General features: G+C 37.9%; 1 protein-coding gene across 8 annotated transcripts in view; it reads left to right on the top strand.

The window, feature by feature from the left end:
• Window positions 1-6: 6 nt before the first annotated feature.
• Window positions 7-20317, top strand: part of Trps1 (transcriptional repressor GATA binding 1) — a 248156-nt gene continuing 227845 nt past the window's right edge. For 2 of the 8 annotated variants that reach the window (XM_029565857.1, XM_029565854.1), the window contains exons 1-2: window positions 998-1335; window positions 2135-2259. Coding sequence is in view for 1 of the 8 variants with exons in the window: in XM_017799352.2 (XP_017654841.1) it covers window positions 1326-1335 (10 nt within the window). In the remaining 7 variants the exon portion in view is untranslated. Of the gene's footprint in view, window positions 592-997; window positions 1336-2134; window positions 2260-7482; window positions 7505-20317 lie in introns of those variants that run through there. The other 6 variants (XM_008837958.3, XM_029565853.1, XM_017799352.2 and 3 more) reach the window with 4 other exon arrangements.

Genomic DNA, 20317 nt, shown 5'->3' with positions numbered 1-20317 from the left:
GCGGGCGGCGGCAGCGGGTGCTCGGGACCGGGCGGGGCAGCGGCGGCGGCGGCGCGGGGACGCGCGCTGTCTCTTTAAGGGAGCTCGGTCTGGGGTGGTGCTTTCCTCCGCGAAGGCTCCTTTGATATTAATAGTGTTGGTGTCTTGAAACTGACGTAATGCGCGGAGAGTGAGGTCCTGACAAGCGATAACATTTCTGATAAAGATCCGATCTCATTGCATCTCAAACGTCCTGTTTTTCGGTGCTGCTCGGCGGCTCCAGACCTTGCGTCCTCTGATCGCGCTCTCGCCTTGCTTATTTTTTTTATTTTTTAAGCAACAACAACAAAAATCAACAAAACCCCCTCCCCTCTCCCACCCCGCACCGGGCACATCCTTGCTCTATTTCCTTTCTCTTTCTCTCTCGCTCTCTCTTTTTTTTTTCGGGGGGGGGAGGGAAGGGAAAGGGGGGGCGGCAGAAAAGATCGTTTTCTCCCCCCCCCCCAATAATCCAAGATCAACTCAGCAAACAACAGAAGACGGTTCATGGCTCTGGCTGCCGCGCCACCATCTTTCGGGCTGCCGAGGGTGTTCCCGACGATTAATCAACAGGTAAGGGGGAGGCCCGGCAGGGCCGGGGGGCGCGGGCTACTGCCGCCCGGGTGCTGTGCCGCCAGCGCTGCGCCCGCGCCACTGTGCGCAAAATGTGGGCGATCGCGAGCGGGGAGCCCTGGGAATTAAAAGTGAATTTGAAAAAAAAAAAAAAAAAAAAGCACAGCGGAGGGAGAGAGTGTGCACAAGCCAAGCGCAGGCTTCTCGGGTTTCACACGCATTTTCTTTCTTCCTTTTTTTTTCCTTTGCGCGTGTGATTTCTTTCTTTCTTTCTTTCTTTCTTTCTTTCTTTCTTTCTTTCTTTCTTTCTTTCTTTCTTTCTTTCTTTCTTTCTTTCTTTCTTTCTTTCTTCTCTTCTGCTCCCCTTATTCTCTCCACCCCCCACACCCTCCACCCCCTGTTCCTCTGCTCCTTTTGCTGGGTCTCAGGCATCTGAGCCTAGGAAACCAGAGCGACTTCAAACTGCAGTAGCCCCCGGAGTCAGTAGGGTCAAGTTCAGCCGCCGGGGAGGAGGAAAAACAAATCCCGATTTGCCAAAAAAAGAAGTTTCAGGCCGGTGCCCCCTCCCCCTCGCAGCCCCACTCCCCCTCGCTGTCTCTCGCTGGCTGATTTTAATTCTCTCCTACCGGGCGCAGCGGAGGAGCTGGAGGTGGCTGGACCCGAGGGGCCGCAGCCGCCGCCGCTGCAAGTTTTCTGGGGGCTCCTGACAAGCGGGGAGCAGACTAGGCACCGGCATGCAGAGTAGTAAGTTGGGTAAACTTGTGAGGGTCGGGAGGGTCTCCGAGAGGGGCCTGGGAATGACCCCCAAAGTGGGAAAACAGCCCAGAACTGGCTTTGGCTTTGAAGAGTTTGCAAAGCCAGGCTTCAAACTTTTTTCCCTTAAAGGCCCAGTTGGGCTGGAGGAGGAGAGTGTGGCATCTCCTGGTGCACCCGCCTCTGAGTGGCTGAGGGCAGCCCGAGCCAGGGGTCTATGCCCTGTTCGTACCATGTGGCAGGGCCTTGCGTTCAGGGAGCTTCCGTAGCGGCTAAGCAAGGGGCAGACTTCCTCTGCGGTTCGGTGGATGCGCCATGTGTCCTACGGGTCAGGGGACACTGGCCAGTGATTAAATGCCTGACAGCGGTGGGACATGCAGGCAGACAGGACAGGCTCTTTGCTTTCTGTCTAGTTCCTGTTTGGGCTCTAGAGTCTGAAACGCATCTTTGAAAGGCCAAGGCAAACACGTCGGTCTTTCTATTATTAAGTCTAGGATTTTAGGACCCCATGAATAATTTGAGGGTGAGGCAGAAGTGGGAGGCTTTTGAAGTGCAAAGCTGTTTTTGTGGCTGGGAAAGCTTTTTTGTGTGTGTACCTGGCTGAGATGGTGGTGTTTCCCCTTTCACCAGGGAAGTCACTTGGTTTTATGGCCTTAGGACTCTAAAGTCATTGAAGGACTAGAAAGGCATATTGGGGCTTCAGAGAGAATCTTGGACTTATTAAATTTTAGTAAGGACCTACCTTATTTCCTAATTTTAGGACCTACCTTACTTCCCCATATTTTTGTAGGCCTCAGACCTGATACTTTAAAAGTTTTTGAGTAAGAGCGATGGATCTTAATGATGAATCAAACCTAAGATAGAATATTCATCCTTATCCTGTTTTGGAAAATCACCGCTAGAGTTTTAAGCAAGGTAAGTGAAGAGAGAGGCCGATCTGAGAAGTTAAATCAGAGACTAGTTAGGCCGATTCATTGAACTTTTGTAAAGCTTCCAGGTGAACAGGAAAAGGCCTGGGACAGATAATCAGTACAAAGGCAAAAATATAGATAAGGGCCTGAGACAAGATTACAAAGAAATGATCATTCTAGGCCTGATTGTTGGCTAAATTTGACTGCTCAAAGGAAAAAAATATACATATATATTATATATATCTTCCAATAAGTCTTCAGAGCCCTCCATCTGGGAAGCTCAAACCTATGGATTTCTCTGGCATCCTGATACCTTCCTACTGGACTTAGGATGAGTTGATCATTTAGAAAAGGCTCCCAGACAGTCAGGAAAGTTCTGTGGGCAGCAGGTCCTTGACGTGGGCAAAATGAGAATGAAAGTTTCTGAACTCATTGCTGGGCAGTTTCCTACATGCTGTTGTTCATTTGCTCATGAGGCTCTCCCAGTTTATTCCACCAGTCAGTGCAGAAAAGCAGAGGATCTAAAATAATCATCATGCAGCCTTTTTTTTTCTTTCTCTTTTCCTCCCCCAAGTATGCCAGGGTTGTGAATAAATACAGGGTTCCTATGGGAAGATGAAGTGTTTCCTGTAAGTTTTGATGCTGACAGGACAGTCTGGAGATGATACGAACATTCTGAGGATTTTTTTTAAAAAACCTTTAAGTGAAAGTTTATTAATGGCATTCTCAACCTTAACAAGTTAAACATACACGTTCATTGCATTTGTCCTTCGGTAGATTTCCCAACTTCCTTACCCTTGGATGAAAACATCTCCAGTCATTTAAATAGACAGCGCCATTAATGTACTGGCCTGATGTTTATTTCTGGATATTTATACTGTGAAAATAGAACTACCGAGGAGGAAATAAAGTGATAATGCCAGCTTTCAGACTTGATTGTTCTAAATGTAAGGAATTGTGAAGCTTCATCAGTACTCTCTTGGCCAAGTATTATTTACCTTCGGGGAGCTGATGTTGATGCCTTCCTGATATGCCTGATGGATGTTAGGATGTGTATGTGTAGAATACTTATACACACATAATAACTAAGTCTGACAGTCTCCAAATAAATGGTAAAATATTGGAAGTGCCTGGCAAAAAGCTTGTCACTCTTGAATTTTAGATGTGGTTAAGGGTTTCTGCTGTTAGGGAGATTTTTTCTTTTCTTAAAGGTGACTTTAAAGATAAGGAAGAAAGTGCCAGAGTAGTTGTAAGGTCTGAGTTGAATTTAGAGCTCGGCATTTGACAACCAATTTTATACAAATTTTTATATACTTGTTTAAAAAGCATTTTATCATCCAAATCAATGTGCATTGACTATCTATCAGTGAGGTACATATGCCCTTACTGAATTTTTGGCATTACATTTACTTTGCTTTTAAGTCTTGTAACACTGATGAATTTATCCTGGTTTTTGGTATATGTCCTTCTATGACACATAGGAAATCTTCATTCATGAGAAAACCTTCCAAACAGGGAAATGAATGCATATGTGGGAATCTGCTTTTAAGATCCTAGTATTTTGACAATACCTCTTCTATTATTGTTGCTTTTATTATTATTAGGTGTGTATGTTTACATGTACAGATAGAAACCACAATTTACTTTTAATAATACATGCATTTCCTATTAAGAAATAAGCCAAAATGGGTTAGGTTTCAGTTAACACTTATAACATCTTTGTTGAAGTAAATAAACATTACTGAAAAATTTAAAAGGACTTGCAACAGTTTTTAAACTTGAACTTTTTTTGTTTGGAATTGGAATCAGTATTGATAACTGGATTTCCAATATTTTCCATAGTAATTACTATTTTACTTCAATACTCTGATAGCAGGGAAAAACATCATAATACTATGCTATTGTGCATAAAGCAAAGTAAACTTTCATAAAGTTATGGACAGGTGTCCGTAATTGATTTCAAGGGAAATTATTATTTTTGTAATAAGCGATGAACTTAAAATAAAATGACTGGCTTCCATTAAAACATATTCTCATGAAGATATTCTCTGGTGTGTAAAATGAAGCCATTCATTCAACTCACTGACAACTTTCCACTTGGTATTTGCCTCTGCTTAATTTAGTTTCCGCGGGACAGCTAGTGTGGTAGTCTGCATCTGTTTTTGGCAGGCATAGAAAACTATAAACTCAGACAGTTCTGCCTCAGATATAGCAGCTCATGAGTTACAATCAGTTTGATAAAAAACAGGCAAGTTGTATGAGCTTGTTTTCTGTTGTTCATCCTTGGTCCAGCGTTCAGGTAACAGGCTTCTCTTTCTTCTTCTTTTGATAGTTCTGGTAACTAATACCACTGATAACTGGTTCTGCTGGATTAGTCTCCTTACCATTAATTGAAATTTGGGGAAATGAAGGATAGCGTATATAGACTTGGCTAGCCTTTGCTTATCTTGGGGATAGCTACTTTTATATTTGGATATATTAAGAGAAGTAAATTCTTTGTCACCATAACAGTTATGATTTATGGGAGGTAGCCCCCCCTATAGATATAGTATGAAGATGTTTATCTACAAGAAATTGAAGTAGAAATTGAAGGTAATTTTAAGGGTATATGTTATCGTCATGCATACAAAAGACTAATGTGCTTTGTAATTATTTGCATTTTAAAATTGAGAAGTTATTTTTATAATTATCAAAATCATTTGTCTCCTAAAATTTTACTCTGTCTACTAAAGTGAGTATGCTAAAATATCAAGTATTGTTTTTAAACTACTGTTCAGTAGCAAATAGTGCTGGAGAGGGTAGGGTCACTTTCATCCTCCAATTTAAGTTGGCTGGAAGCCATCTGTTTGTTTGTATCAAATGTTCTATCATATATAACCTTCTTACATAATATCTCGAATGATACAATTATGGGCACTTTGGGGGTCTTTGTATCACTAAGTGGCTCTTATATCCCTGGAAACTGAATTTTTAAGTCTTTGGTTTGGTTATCTGTAGGGTATAATAATATAGAAATTGATTTAGGTTAGAAAGCAATCTTTGAGTTTAAGGAAACTCTTACTAAATTTGTGGGAGGGGGAAAACTATTTGAATTGTTAAGACTCCGTTAAGTGAAGAATCCTGCCTAGTAACTGCAGGATCGTAACTGTTAAAGCATAGACCACGTCGAAATCTACTTTTTATTAACCCGCCCCCTTTTGTGCCCCCTCATAACACAAATCCAAGTAGCAAAAACAAAGATCTGTGTACTTCAGATTTGAAACATCAAATTCAAAGCTGATTCCAAGCTGTAATTGAAATACAAACATTAAGGTTCATTGTTGAGCATGTTTCATTAAGGATAATAACAAAAAAAATTTTAATTTTTAAAATGTTTCTAGCTCTTTAAAAACCTGCAGTAAATACTTTACAAGTGGCTAGACACCTTCACTGGTGGTTCAGTTTATACAACTAGGAAACTTTCTCTCCTACTCTTTCTCTCTCTTTCTTGTTTTCTTTAAACCAACTGACGTAATGCCAAACTTTGCTTTAAAAGAACAGACAGAAGTAATTGGTAGCTTTTAACTTTTAATAACGTTCTGGATTGGTTTTAGTGGCCAAAACGCTATATATTTTTTTTTTTTTAAGAAAAAAAGTTCAAGTAAGAACGGGCTTAGTGGCCTGAGGAAGAAAGGCTCTGTTGATGCAGTTATTTTTATTCTTGTTTTTCAATCTGTTATTAAAAATCTTTCCTGCTGACCCATGCTGTATTTCTTCAGTTGTTCGGTGTGGTGGCCGGTGCATTTCAGGTTACCATTACCTAAACAGTTTGAGGGTTTGGGGGGCAATAGGGTTTTGTGTTACCTTATTTCTTTCTATTGAAAGAAAAAAAAACAGGTTTGTTTCAATCGAGATTAATTAATGAAGGTTATCAATGATGACAGGTCAATGGATGTGTTTGTATAGAGAATGCCACACCTGTTACCCAGTGCTTAAATTGTGGAAGTTTAATTGTGACATTATCGTTTTTATGTATAGAGGAAGGAAAAAAAAGATGAAACTCCACCAAAATTCAGTTTTAGATTGAAAGCATTGGTTTTAAAGGTCAGTATATTTAAACTGGAAATATTTTATTTTTTGCCCTGAGAATTTTAAATTCAAACACTATTTATCACATTGTATTTTTGCTTTCTGTTTTTTAAAAATCATATTTTCTCTTGCAGACTTTGCACTGGCATAATACTTTGTCTACTTAAGACACATCTTGATCATGCTGATTGACAGGGGGCAACTTCAGAAGCTGGCAAGCAGAAAATTCTTTTCTGGGTGCAAAGATATGTGCCAGCATTTCCATCCTTGGGGAAAGATACTCCACCCAGAAATAGGGGCCTCCATCCCAGCGGGTCAGAACCCCTAGTATCGACATTTCTAATGTGGACCATTGCTGGTGTTTAAATCTTAGGTCTTTGCTTTTAACACCGACTTGTTCTCTATGAGTTAGTTACTTTCCCCAATTCCTTACCCAGAGCACATGTCAAAATATAATATACCCTGAAAATTAGGTGTCCCGCAAAGGAAGAGTTGTCACTGATACATTAATAATTATCAAATGCATTCTGCGTATTCCAGACCCTTGGAGTGTTTTCTGCTTAGAAATTTGGCCGTCATGTTTCATTCTGTTTTTCCTGTGAGAGCTACAGACTGTAGCTCATACCCAGCAGATTTCTTTTGTGCTAAGTCTTCCTTTCCTTAAGGATTTACCGGGGGAAAAGTAGAGGAACTGAGGCCATACGTTGTTGATACCAGCATAGTGCAAGTTTCTTGGAGTCAGTCTTGATTTAGTTCATTATTTTTACTAAGTTTTTAAACATAAATTTTAAATTATGGGTCTGTCTGTCATTAGGTATTTTTTATTTAATGAATGTTGGCTTGTTACTTCAAAATTGGGGAGAGTAATAAAATTTAGCATAAAAAGGGGAAAAGGCAGAGGGAGGTATTTGGGGCTGCAATCCTTTAATATTAGCAGTTTGTTTACTGTGGAGTGCTGGGGAGGGGTAGGGGGAGGCTTTGTGGAAGATGATACAAAAAAAAATCCATCAATTGCGCATATGATCCCCTCCCCTTAAGGTTTACTTAAACAATATGTTTCGGTTTTGCCTCAAACCATTCTGCACCACCTCTGCTGAAGCATCCACTCCTATCTGAGTTCCTGAACGATTAAGGATGGTATTTTCTGTTATATAATGAACAGCAGTATTGTTTGAACAAAGGTAACATATTTTGATTTGTGTAATTTACTGTATGAAGAGATCTAGTGATATACAGCTGGGATGTTTGAGGCATCCACAGTAGCTAGACTGTGTTTGAATTGTTGCGGCAATGTATGCATGCTCTTGGAGGTATGTTTTATGTATGTATTCCTTAGATACACCTTAACGGTGGGATTTAATATGCTAAACCCTGACCTTCTGTGCTTTAAACACGAATCTTTTAAAGAGCCACATGACTTGCTTTATAAGAATCTAGAAGTTTGAAGTGAGCGTGGCGGTTAAACATAATGAATCAATCATTTTCAGAATACTTAGATCTACTCAGAATTTACCAAGAAGGAAAAACCCCAACCCTATAAATCAAAATGCCCCTTGGAGTGTATTTTCAGTAGTGTTTCTGCGATCATTTTTGAAAAAGTTCCATTTCTGTGGAGAGTATCAGTGGAGTGACAGTGCTTTTTCTTAATATATCATTTTATAGGCTCGCACTCTATAGTATACAATTCTATCAGCTCAAAACGTTATGCAGAAATAATATGGAACATGTAAAGACTCCGTACTTTGATCCCATGCATTTTTCCCTAGGGTGATGGATTCTGTGCGTCACCCAAATGTGATGCTCTTTGCCAGGCTTGTAATACTGGTTTTGAGGGTTGCTGGATGTCCTATTTCATCAAGCAACATAATACAACAATGTTGGTAACTAGGTAATTGACGCAGTCAAAATAGGCTCTGGAAAATGTTCCAAATACTTTTAAGTAAGTTCAGAAGTTAGCATACAGTCAATTTATTCAGCACTTGAATAAACAGATGATTCATTGTCTGCCCTTTAAGCCTTCGATAGCAGGTAGTGTTAGAAAGAAATATGTAAATGTTCACTGGTCATTTTTTATTTATTTTTCTTTAGTTTGAAAGCATAGCTCTCTAATTGGTGCTAATAATTTCTTTATCTATAAATTGCTTAGTGCTGAGGAATATTAGTAGTATAGTATAGATAGGTTTGTTACCAAATGCATATGTTTCAAGCTTTAAAATATGGTATTAAACTGAGTACTATAATAACCAGGAATGAGCTCAATAGAGGATGCTGGATAACTTTTATGTAAACAAAACATATCTTAGATGAAGAAAAAGAGGGATAGAATGATTTTTTTCAAAATTGGTTTTACTTCAGGAATTTGGACAGATACCATGAAACTTACAAATCAGTGAAGGTTCATAATAGAACATGCTCTTCATGATTAGATTCTGAGAACTGATGCAAATTATTATATCAATTCCTCCATATATATATCACAATACTAGTCTAGGGGTAGCTGTTTTACTCTTTGGGCTGTGCAATTAGAACACCATCTATGGTGCACTGCTGACTTCATAGTAGCTAAGTCCACACACATATGTGATCATATCTGTGTTCTCTTGTGTTAGGGATCACTACATAGATTTTTAACAAAATAGATACTTTTTGAAATGCCATTAATGATGGTCACCTCATTTTCGTTGTTTACTCTATCCTGACACCTGTTTGAGTTAACGTAGTTATAATTTTGGTTAGAGTAAGACTGAGTAAAGAAAGTGAAGAACAAATTCTACCTCATGTTTACTCTATGATGTCTTTATTCACATGTCATCTTAGCCCTGGAAGATTAGCCCATTTGTTCCTCAATATTGTTAAGTCATTTTAAATATATAAAAGTTCCTAAAAGAAGTTGAAATTTGTTTTTGCTTTACTTTTGAAGTCATTAAAGACTGGTGAAAAAGAATATGAAGCTCATTTTACTTCTCAAGATAATATTATTTAGTTCACGGAGTTAAGATGGGTCATATATAAGTTTAATGGGTCTATATTTTAAAAATTTTAAAATGCATGTTGTTGTCGCTGGTTGATTAATAATTCTTTCCCAGCTAGTTTTTATACCTTTGAGACTTTTTCATGTCACCTGTCTTCTTTATGTGGCTGATGAATTTTCATGTTAGTAAAAAGATCTTAAAATTTTAAGTGAAAAATCACAAATTTTAATGTTTACCACTGAATGCACATACTTTTTCAGGATTATTGCAAAACTTGCTCCCTAGTTTTTCAGAAGTAAGGAAATTCTAGTAAATAACATAAAGTGACATTGTAAATATTTACACATTCAGGTGATCACTAATACTTCTTAGTCTGTACTTTCAAAGAAAATTGTTAGGATGTGTATCTCACATTTATTAAAATTATAATCTTTGAGTGTAAGATGTGGGAAATTAATGTAAGAGACTCTCTGCCATCTAAAATTCAGTTACAATAAGCTGTTTATTTTGTTCTCTATTCCATTACTCTTTATTCTGTTTTAAAATGCCCTGTTCTGAAGACACTTTATGCTGTTGAAAGAATGTTCTAATTATTTGTAACATGTTTTGATTTTTTCTTTATATTCTGATATGCTGTAAAGTAGGAAGCTGTCACTCAGAAAATTTGGGATCAGGGTAAAAGATATGTGCATGTTTTATAAATAAACGTATGTACCTGATCTACGATGCTAACTTTGCCAAAATCTTAACACTTTAGTGTTGTACGTGCTTATCTACATGTATGTGTATATATCCTGCACTTTTAGTCTGAGAATAATTCAGTTATTTCATAATTAACATTTAATTACATATATCTGTTTGTCTCACTCCCCGAAAAATCTGATATATCTTTAACAATAATAACATTTCAAACATGAGACTGAGATTGAAAATGATTCAAGATAGAGAATCGGGTAGGTATTAGTGTAGGCAAGATTTCCTTTTTCTGTTACAAGTTTTTGGTTTCTTTTAAAAAAAGAGATCTGTCTGAACAGAAGGGGACTACGGCTCTATACAATCCATGATAATGTCAGGCACTATTGCAGCATGTGGCTTTATTTATTTATATGTTTTTGACACAGAAAACTTTGGCCTCTTTGCCTGTGGTCCTTGGGAATTTTTGATAGGCCCCATTGGGGCCACACTTAGAGTCTGGCTTTGCGTGACAGAGAGCACTGGAGCTTCTTGCGTGCTACTGTGCTGATCTCCTTCAGGACTGAAGGTCCTTTAAGTTAATTTGGCATTTGGAAGTACAACCAGAATCCTTCCTTTCTGAAAAATCTTCTGGATGGGTTTCAGAAGCACAAGTAGAGATCACTGGTCTCATGATGCTGCTCTTAGGATGCTACAGAAAATTGTGTTGAGACCAAGCATGCGTCCTCTGGATTATTTTGCCATGCTTACCATGTTCTTCTTTTTTCCCTTTCTCCCTGTCTGAGATCCAAGTTTTCAATTTTTGGAGGTTTAAGAACTTCCCCTTTTAGTGGAAAAATATACTAGCTTTGGGATTTTATCTCCATTTTTATGATATTTATATTTGGGGATCAGTGGCATCAGAAGTAGGCAAGCTTACATACAATAAAACAATAATTTGATTTACATACAATAAACCAATAATTTGATTTCATTGTTTGTGCTCAGGCAGGCCATTGCCACTTAATTTCTGTGAGGAAATACATTGAGTGAAATTAAATAAAGTTGTGGTATAATTTGGAAATAATTATGAGCACCAACTGTGACTTATTTCTGGCAAAAAGATGAAGGCGATTTTAGTTAGTGCCTCTACCAACTCAGCATTCTAAATTTATAAATGTGAATTGGACCGTTAGATCATGGATGATGCTTGGAATGTGTGCTGTCTTGATGTAGGAAAGAAGGAAACTTTTAAAATTCTTACTTTACTATCACTGTGTTTTAGATTCCCAAGAGGCATGGTGCCAAAAGTCACATTATCACGGCTTTGAGGTCTTTACTAGCATTTTATTTGTTTATTGTAGCTATATTCAAAAACATCAAGCACTAGCTGTTTGCTGTATTTGCCTGAAGAATTAGTATAGTGTAATAAATTATTGCACATTTTCTCAAGGTTTAGGGAGTCATATAAACCAGGCTAGCACCTATGTAATCACAGTGAGTTCTAGGCTTTGAAATTCATCAGTGACTTTTAGAATCTGTGGCCTGACAGTTATAAAAGGTAGAAATAGAGTGATCACCTTTTACAAAATTCTGTCTTTCACGTCTAGGAAAACACAGCAGTGAATGTTTGCTTTTTGTGTGTTTTGTCTCCAAGCAGAGGAAACTGACAGTTTTATGTTTTAAGTGCCGAAAGTTGTTTTTGGCTAAGCAGCCCCAGTTAATCACAGGGATGTTAACTTGATTTTTTGTCTTTAAAAGTTTCTGATTTTTTAAAACGAAATGTGCTTTTGTTATTTCCAAATTGACATTCTACGTTCTCGATTGATTTTAGAGAAATGTTCTCTTGCTTGAAGTCCATTGATTTTGAAATAAATAGTTTTTTTTAAAGCTTTTAAAGAGATGGAATATTTCATTTTTTCAGAGTTTACTGGTCCCTTGTTATATCCTGTAAAATACAAATTAACGTCACATGCATTTTAGTGTTCTTTTTTTTTCTGTCATGTTATCTTTTCAAAACTCTGTTTGATACATCAGAAATTCTCATACCATACCCCACAGATATTTTGATCATTTCTAAGGAGTCACTCCAGAGAGAAATCCTTTTATGTGTCATTTTCACACTTTTATTTTTACTTCAGAAAAGAGTGGGTTGGGAAAATCATGCACTTAATCATTGAAGTTAATTGAAAATTGTGAATGGTGAAAAACAGCATGCTATTTGGTTGTTTTATATTTACATTTTATGGATTGGGAAAAAAAGAAAGAAAAAAAATCTTCAACGTACTCCAAATTCTGTTTAAGATGACCGACTCTATGGCATTCTCCAAAATTAAAAAGTATAAAATATAGCCTGTGCATCAGGTTAGAATGAAGTCTGCATGCAGCAGACTGTCATGTGACATACTTCAGTGGGGAGATGTTTTAGTATAAAGAAAAGTCTCTCTGTTTTCACCTGCAATTTTTTTTCTGACTGTGGTGCTGAAGATGATCTGTCTTCTTTAACTTATAGCTATGTACATAACAAATAAGGCTGAGGCCATAGCGAAATAACATCGCTGCTTAGAGTCAGACTATCAAAAACAGTTTTCATTTGGAATAAGGGCACTGGGTCCTGAACATGTAGACATCAAACTGTAAACTCAGTATCCCCACACCTCCCTCCACTCTTCCCTGAGAAGAGGAATTGGCCCCCAGAGACCACATAGTTTCCATTCCCAGTGATGTGTATTTAACAGTAGTTTGGAGTCTCCACTGGTGGAAACGTGAATGCTTCAACCAGCCAACTCCTCCTTTGTCTACTGTGATGTCAGGAAAGCATCTTGCCAAAACTTTGGTGTAGTGGAACCACAACAATGTTGTGGAATTAGGGTACTGTGATGGTTTCCAATCACATTTAAATGTGTTATTTCAAAACTATGATTTTAGAAACTTACCCATTTTGGTTATAATAGGAAAACCAGGACAGTGTTTTTAGATTTAATTTGTAGCCACTGGTTACAGAAAATGAAAAATTTAACAACTCCTTTCATGTTTCCCTAATTTAGAAGAAAATGAGGATTCTTTCTTGAGAACACAATTGTAGATATAGTGGGCTGACTTTATTTTGACAAAGGATGATCAGGTAAAGATATGTACTAACTTTCAGAACCAAAGAGAATGTACACTTTCAAGAGATTTACATTAAGAAAACAGTATACAAAAGGGCACAGAAAAATAAATTTAATCACCTGACATGACAGGCATGAAAAACTCTAGCCATTGAGAGAATTCTGTTAGTGCTGTGATTGTGCTCTAAAACTTGTTCCCATCCCTTTTGCTGATGGATACAACGTGCATGCACAAACATATGGTATTCTTAGGTCAGAAAAGGACAAAATGTTAATCTACATTTATGATTTTTAAAATACTGTTCATAAGTAGACATATACCATAACCAATGAAATACTCCTCTTCTCATGGGTGGACTTTTCTTCATCAGTCAGGAATCCGGTGCTTGTGTTTATCTTGATCTTTTTGTTTGTGTTTCTGTAACTCACATATATTCAGAATGACCACGAGGGCCGCAATTCATGTTTCATGATAAGAAGAACTTGACCAGCTATCCATTTTAGTGCAATCATCTTGCTTTACAAAGGAGAAAACCAAAGATAAGTTAAGTGGCTTTTTCCTACTTGGCTAAAGGACTGAACTATTATCTGTTCACCACCCTAATTATAAGTAACACACTAGACAATTTCCCTGTGTGTTGAGAAAAATCTTCTTAATATTTGAGATTGATTACTCTTTATTTTTCCTTCTGCAGATGGGCATAAAATAGAATTTGTGTCATTTATTACTATGCAGTGAGAATGTGATGATTATGACTATATAACGAATCAGTTAATATATTCTTTTATCTCACTACCTCATGAAGATACAAGAATCAAAAGCTTAAGGTAGCAGTTATCACAGAAGGTTAAAATTAAAATTTAAGCATAAAATTTACTTATAATATTTCTTTCAGATACCTTAGTGATATGAGCCTGCATAGATTTGCTGTTATGAAATCTAGTTAGCACTGAAAACTTAGTTACAGGGTGGTCATTAATAGGAAGTTAGATTATGTTACTGACTCCCTTTAGTTTAAAATACCTCCAACATTTACCTGTATAAAGAACAAAGGGGGGGAAATGCTCCATTCTAATTAGGGTTTTGTTTTTAATTTTATATTGTAATCCAGGGCAAATATAAGATTGGGCTTGGAAAATTCAATTAGTTATTTAACTGTGGTAACGAAGTCATTCATAGCAGTTTACCTAATTCTTTGGCATGTATAAAAACAAATTCACAAACCAGTAAGAAAGAACTTAATTTATTATAAATGATTTTTTATCTCACTCCTGTCTTTTGAATGATAGATACAGTTCAGCTTCAAATATATTAAAAATGAAATACTTAAGATATAAGTTTACTGTCTTATTTTATTTTATAGCTTCATCACTTTACATTTTTAGCCATGATTTACTTACAACCTGGACATGATTAGGGCTTTTTTCTTGATTCTAATCAAGTTAATTTTCATCATTTACTTCGGTGTGCTGGAAAGACAGACTTTTTTTTTAGACATTTGAGGTGTTATAAAATCTTAAAATCCTTGATTTTGCTTAGAGTTTAATCCTAATAGTAAAGTTTTAGCATCTAAAGAGCAAATACAAGCCTTGTCCCTCCTAAATGAAATGCAAAGACTACTTGCTGCAGTGAGGCAGCTCTGGGTTGTAAAGAATGGCGGTCAATGCCAGGGAGCAAGGCATTGAACGTGACATCTCCGGCTCTTCAGGAGACAGCTCCAGAAGTGCCTTTGCAAAAAGCAGGAGGTGCTGAGAGGTCCTGGAATGGACTGGTCTGGTCCAGGGTCTGCATCTGACCCTCTTTCCTCCTGCTCAAGGTGTGGAGAAGATACTCTGCTTCATTTGCAGAGCTTTTCTTCATTTTGTCTTTTAGCCAAATGGCAGGCGGTTATCGTCTTATTATTTTTTTCCCTTTTTTTTGTTTGTTTTATTTTCTCTTTGGTGTTTCCTTTGGGTGAAAGTTTTTATAAAAACATTGCAAATAAATATTCCTTTAAAATGGAATGGAAAATAATCATCTTTTTGGTTAGAAATTGTCAGTTAAATCAGATGCTGTGGAATGGTTTCAAATTAGTTCTTCTAAACTGAATGGAGGCTCCAGAGTGACTTGGTTTGAGCCACAGACCATCTTCCCTGTTGTGGTGAACACACCATGGGAAGGGCTAAAACCCTTCCTCTCTTACAGTTATCACACATTTCTCCCCTCTACTTGTTACCTTTATACAGGTGAATTTTCCTTTTACTGTAACAATAAATTAATAGCAACATCTACCTATATCAAACAAGGTAAATGCCTGTCTTACCCAAGTTCTTCTTAATGATTAAAAAAAAATTTTTTTCCACTTGATTCCACCTGTATATACCAAATACCCATTTTCTTTTTCAACTTGAAGAGCTTTGAATTTTCTGAGTCTTGGAATCACAGATGAATATGGGGATACTTGGCTCTTATTCTGGACTTCGTTTATCAGAGAACCTTTTATTGCTGTTGCCACTGTTGCTATCTTTTTAGAAACAGATATCCAGATAAAGTTTAAATGAGATGGCTTATTGTTTCTTCTTTTTCTCTCCTTTTTCTTTGGCTTTCCTGATAAGTCAGGATATACTTAAATTTCTTTGATGTCTCTTGAACCACATTCATGCTAAACATATTTTACCTACTTATGGTAAATTCATTTCCAGGCATTCTTTAAACCATTTTATACCTGTTCTCATGACACATATTTGTGAACAAAGACTATCTTAGATGTTTTATAGAAGGTAGTTAAATGGGTTATAATCCAGTTGTAGTTGTTTATGGAGCATTCTTGGACTGTAGGAAAGTTTAAGCACAGTTTTGTAGGTAATCTATGGTTAAAGAAGCTGGGAAATAGGGTAGGATTTTAGCACAGGGTAGATTTTAGCAGTGCTCACCAAATACTGAATATAGCTCCTTGGACAGTTTAGAAAAACACAAGGTAGAATGAAATGCTACATTTTATTTATTCCTTGAGAGATTTAATCTCTTCCATGAAAGACAAATGTTACTTTTTGCGATTTACTAATTCCAATGTTTCTAAATGTGAGGTGGACTCTATTTTCTTTCTGTCTCTCTCTTTTGTCAGATAAAAGATAAACTTAACCAACTACAAAATTAAACCCAGAGTAGAGAAAATATTGAAGGCCTGATTTGGTTCTCATTTCTTGTGAATCAGCAGCTTGAAGTCTGCCAGGACTCCCTGTTTCTTGACAGTACTGTATTGAAGTCACCAGCGGCCTTGTGAGAGCCAAGCCCCAATGGTCTTTGCATCTGATTGCAGTGCTCAGCTGAGCCAACTCTGCCAGCCATTCTCACCAATGTCTCCCCTGGCTTGCCTTCCAGGCCACTGCTATTCTGTCATCCTTCTAGTCTGCCTTTGATTTTCATCTTAATGTCTGTTCCTTTCTTTTAGGATTTTATGCTTTCCGCTTTCCATCTGAATGAAACAATTGCAGAAGCTTCACCTTTAAACCTAACCTGGCTCTGAGTTTCAATATCCTTGACCTTCAACCTCTATCAGGACTTGCTTATAGACTTGTTTCTCCTCCTTGACTTGACATTCCAGACCCTTCCATTGGCTATCAGTTTATCAGTTCTCTCTGGTTTACCATGTATTCTGTCCTCAATATAGTGCTAACTAGTCCCTGAGTATTCTCAGCCACACATTTCTTCATCTTCTTCCATCTTTATGCAGTACCCTTTGTCCAGCCTTAACTGCAGGGATCCTCTCCATTCCCCTTCATTGCCTCCTGAAGCCTTTCACTCATTTATTTACACTGAAGCATCCCAGCTCCATGCTCCATGTCCAGCTTTAGTGTAGTCAGACCCAAATCCTCTGATCACTATAAACCTGAGGAAAGTGAGACTACACTAAAATCATCCCAGTAGTTCTTAAAAGTGCTGCATTAAATGGGTACAAGACGAAGACGTTTTGCTTTTTAGCCAGCAAAGCATATAAGGCTTTCTGAGTTTGAGAAAGTTGTGAAATTAGACTGTCAGGTTTCAGAGAGGAACGGATTATATGGTGCTACATAATTAATAGACTCTGCTTGAAGTTTGCCCTAATGTTTTGTTTCTAAAGCATAATAGCATGGGTTACAACTTAGCATGTTGTATTTTGCAGTGTCCATTCAAATCCTGGCTTTAATGATTAATGTTACCTAATCAAGAGTGACTGTCTTAGTGAAACTGAGGCATAGGGAGGATCCAAGACACTTAAAATCTGTTAAAAAGCAGAATCACACACTTCCTTGTGCTTTGTTGTTACTGTAGTTGAGACATGATATACTCAAAGATACATGACGATCAGTGGTCTCAAAGGACACAAGATGTGTCCTTAAAGTATTAAAGGTAGTGATGTTTGTTTCCAACGTCCAGAGTCAGACATGTGGATTTGAGCTTCCAGATGTTATGTACAGTTGTTTGAGGATGGCAGTTTTTGTACTGGCTTCAGGGTAATTGTGTTCTGTAAGCAGGTACAGTGTTTGAGTGTTTACGGGAACAAGGATGACTGATGTACACTTTCAGAAGATCCAACAAAGTTATTGATGAGTCCATCAGGCGCTGAGCAGAGAGAGCCACAGCTAATGTGGTTTGCGATGCCCAGGTTTAGGGGCTAAGAGAATGTTGGATTTCCCTTTGCTTTTTAAAATCTCCATGTTTTCCAGGGAGATAACCAACAGAGTGACAACTGAATTCTAGCTGCTGTTGCATTGTTTAATGCTGGAAGAAGAATGGCTAAGACTTTTGGATATTTGAATTTTACTAATTACGTATAATTTTATCTTAAAAGCCATGAAACCATGTTGACCTATTTTTTTTAAAGACCATATCCTTGACCTTTCTATGTAGTTTTATTTACTTAACAAAAACATTTCTTTTATCTGAAAATTGGGAAGTTCCTCTAATTAAATATATGACTCTGCTCAGTGCTTAGCTATTAATTTAACTGTTCTGGAAAGTTATTATGTGATATTATTAAACAGTCTCAAACCCCTATGAAAAAGGAACTGCAAAGGAAAAACCAAGAAAATATACTTAGTGATTGTTTTTTCTTTTTTTGCTTCTAGAACTGACTGGTGGAATTTGTATCTATCTCTTCCTTAGAAACAAGACATTCCAAAACTCACAAGGAATTTTAGCTAATTGCATTTTTTTAACGTACTTTGCTGATGTCACCTTATATCAATCGGTGACTTTACAAATCCTTTGAAGGAGATATGTGGATTTGTACAAGTAATGTCTGCTTACATTTTGTACACTCTTTAAGCAACAAAAGAGTCTTACTGAAGAGTGCATCCTGGTTAATAAGTAGTTTTTAAATCCTCTGTACTTTTCCACAAATGAAGGGATTCATACTTTTGGTTGAAAGAGAGTAAGTGAAATTTAGCTCTGCTGTTCTGGTAGTCTTGGTGGCTTAAAAAAATCTCCTTATTGTCATTTCATAATCCCTGACATGACTGCCCAGCTCTTAAGTTTGCTAAATGCAGAAATAGAGGAAGGAAATGTATGTTTTGGCTCCATTAAAGTGTTCCTTATCAAAGTCTATGTAGGAGTGGATACTACTCAAGATGCCTCTATTTGCCAGCTGGACAGCATGTGTGCTGGGCTAGCTTCCTGTCTGCCTGCTAAAGCTGTGTGGTGCCCTTTAATGATGGGAAGGAGGACATTATTAAATGTGTTGGGCTTAATTTTTACTTGTGAAAATCAGGGAGCAGAGGGCATGCAAACTTTGCTCAAAGCCTGGACACAGTTTGCATAGAAATGAGTTACTAGTCATGACAACTGGTTTCTTAGATGCAGTTAGCAGTGACTGCATGCAGGAGAGAGCGAACACCAGTCCTAGGTGAGCCAGGCCTGCAGGGAATAAAGGTTGCTAAGCAGGAGGGTTGTATTTCATCAGTTGGCACCTTACAGTGAGGATCATGGTGTACCTTTGTAGAGTAGTCTGATGAGGGTACTTCCCTGTCTGCTGAGTAGATGGTCTCAACTTGAGACAGAAGGTGCTGTCATCTTGACTTAGGTGGGACTGCTCAGGAAAGTTTCATGAACTGTCCAGTTTACAAAGACAGAAAACTGCAGTAGAGATTTCAGCATAGGCAGCCTGGCTCTGGGTATCTATAAGCTGTTCTGCAGTGGTTTCCTGCTGATGGATGAGAAAGGTTTCAGTTGAGATATTTTCTAGTACAGTAGTAGGGATTATTTACTTATTTATCATTTATTTTTATTTATTTATTTTTTGAGGTATGGTCTCATTATTTATCTAAAGCCTGGGATTCTCCATTCTCCTGCTTCAGCCTTCAGTATCCTGAAATTACAGGTGCACACCACCATGCTTGGTTTAACCTAGCAGGATTTTAAAGACTATGCATCTATGTCACATTAACCCTGTTCCAGTCTGATTTCTTCCTAGGCTGTAATTCACATAATTCATTATTAGGGACATATAAACTGTCACCTTTATATACAAGACATTTAAAAGTGTTTTGAGTAATAATCTGGAAATATCACATTTACGTTCTGTAGAGATAGCTGCAATGTCTGGTAAAATACAGACACAGACACACACAAAGGGGGGGAGAGAGAAGGAGGGGGAGGGGGAGAGAGAGAGAGAGAGAGAGAGAGAGAGAGAGAGAGAGAGAGAATGAGAATAAGTAACTGCTCTTCCTGGCTCCATTACAGTAAAAAGGCTGTGCTCAGCAAACCCTGGTAAGAGGAAGTTGTTGAATGACATGGGGAGGTGGTACCATCCTGTTACTCTTCATGGCTTTGTGTTTCCTAATGTATTTTTACTCCTGAGTTACCTCTGCTCAGAATGGGGTCTTGACAACCTTGAATTCTGATGTGGATTGTGGGTGTTATAAAGACATTCAAAAACCAGCTTGGTTTGGTTTAGAACTAAGCATTTCTTTAAATCTGTTATTAGCTTTATAGCTCTGTGTTTAAAAAAAAAAATGTCTTTTTAGAAGAGCTTTAAAGACCCAGTGTGTCTCCGTGGGTAGTAGAATCAGAACTCGACCTCAAGAGTGAAAGCGGACCTTTTACCCCCGCTTTTTAAGGAGAAGTGGAAAATGGGAGCCGCAGATCCGGGAGCCATAGGGTCCATTTTCTTTCTACGCCAGGAGAAGCCGCAGGGCCGCCGGGAGGGGCTGAGGCTGCGGCGGCTGCATCGCCCGGATCGGCCCCCGGGGGCCGGCGGCGCCGCACGCGTGCTGGGCCGGG

Source organism: Nannospalax galili, unplaced genomic scaffold, assembly GCF_000622305.1.
Source record: "Nannospalax galili isolate Female #2095 unplaced genomic scaffold, S.galili_v1.0 scaffold17, whole genome shotgun sequence".
In the NCBI taxonomy this organism is placed as follows: domain Eukaryota; kingdom Metazoa; phylum Chordata; class Mammalia; order Rodentia; family Spalacidae; genus Nannospalax; species Nannospalax galili.
The sequence above is the reverse complement of the archived record's forward strand: the minus strand, read 5'-3'. Positions and strand labels throughout refer to the sequence as shown.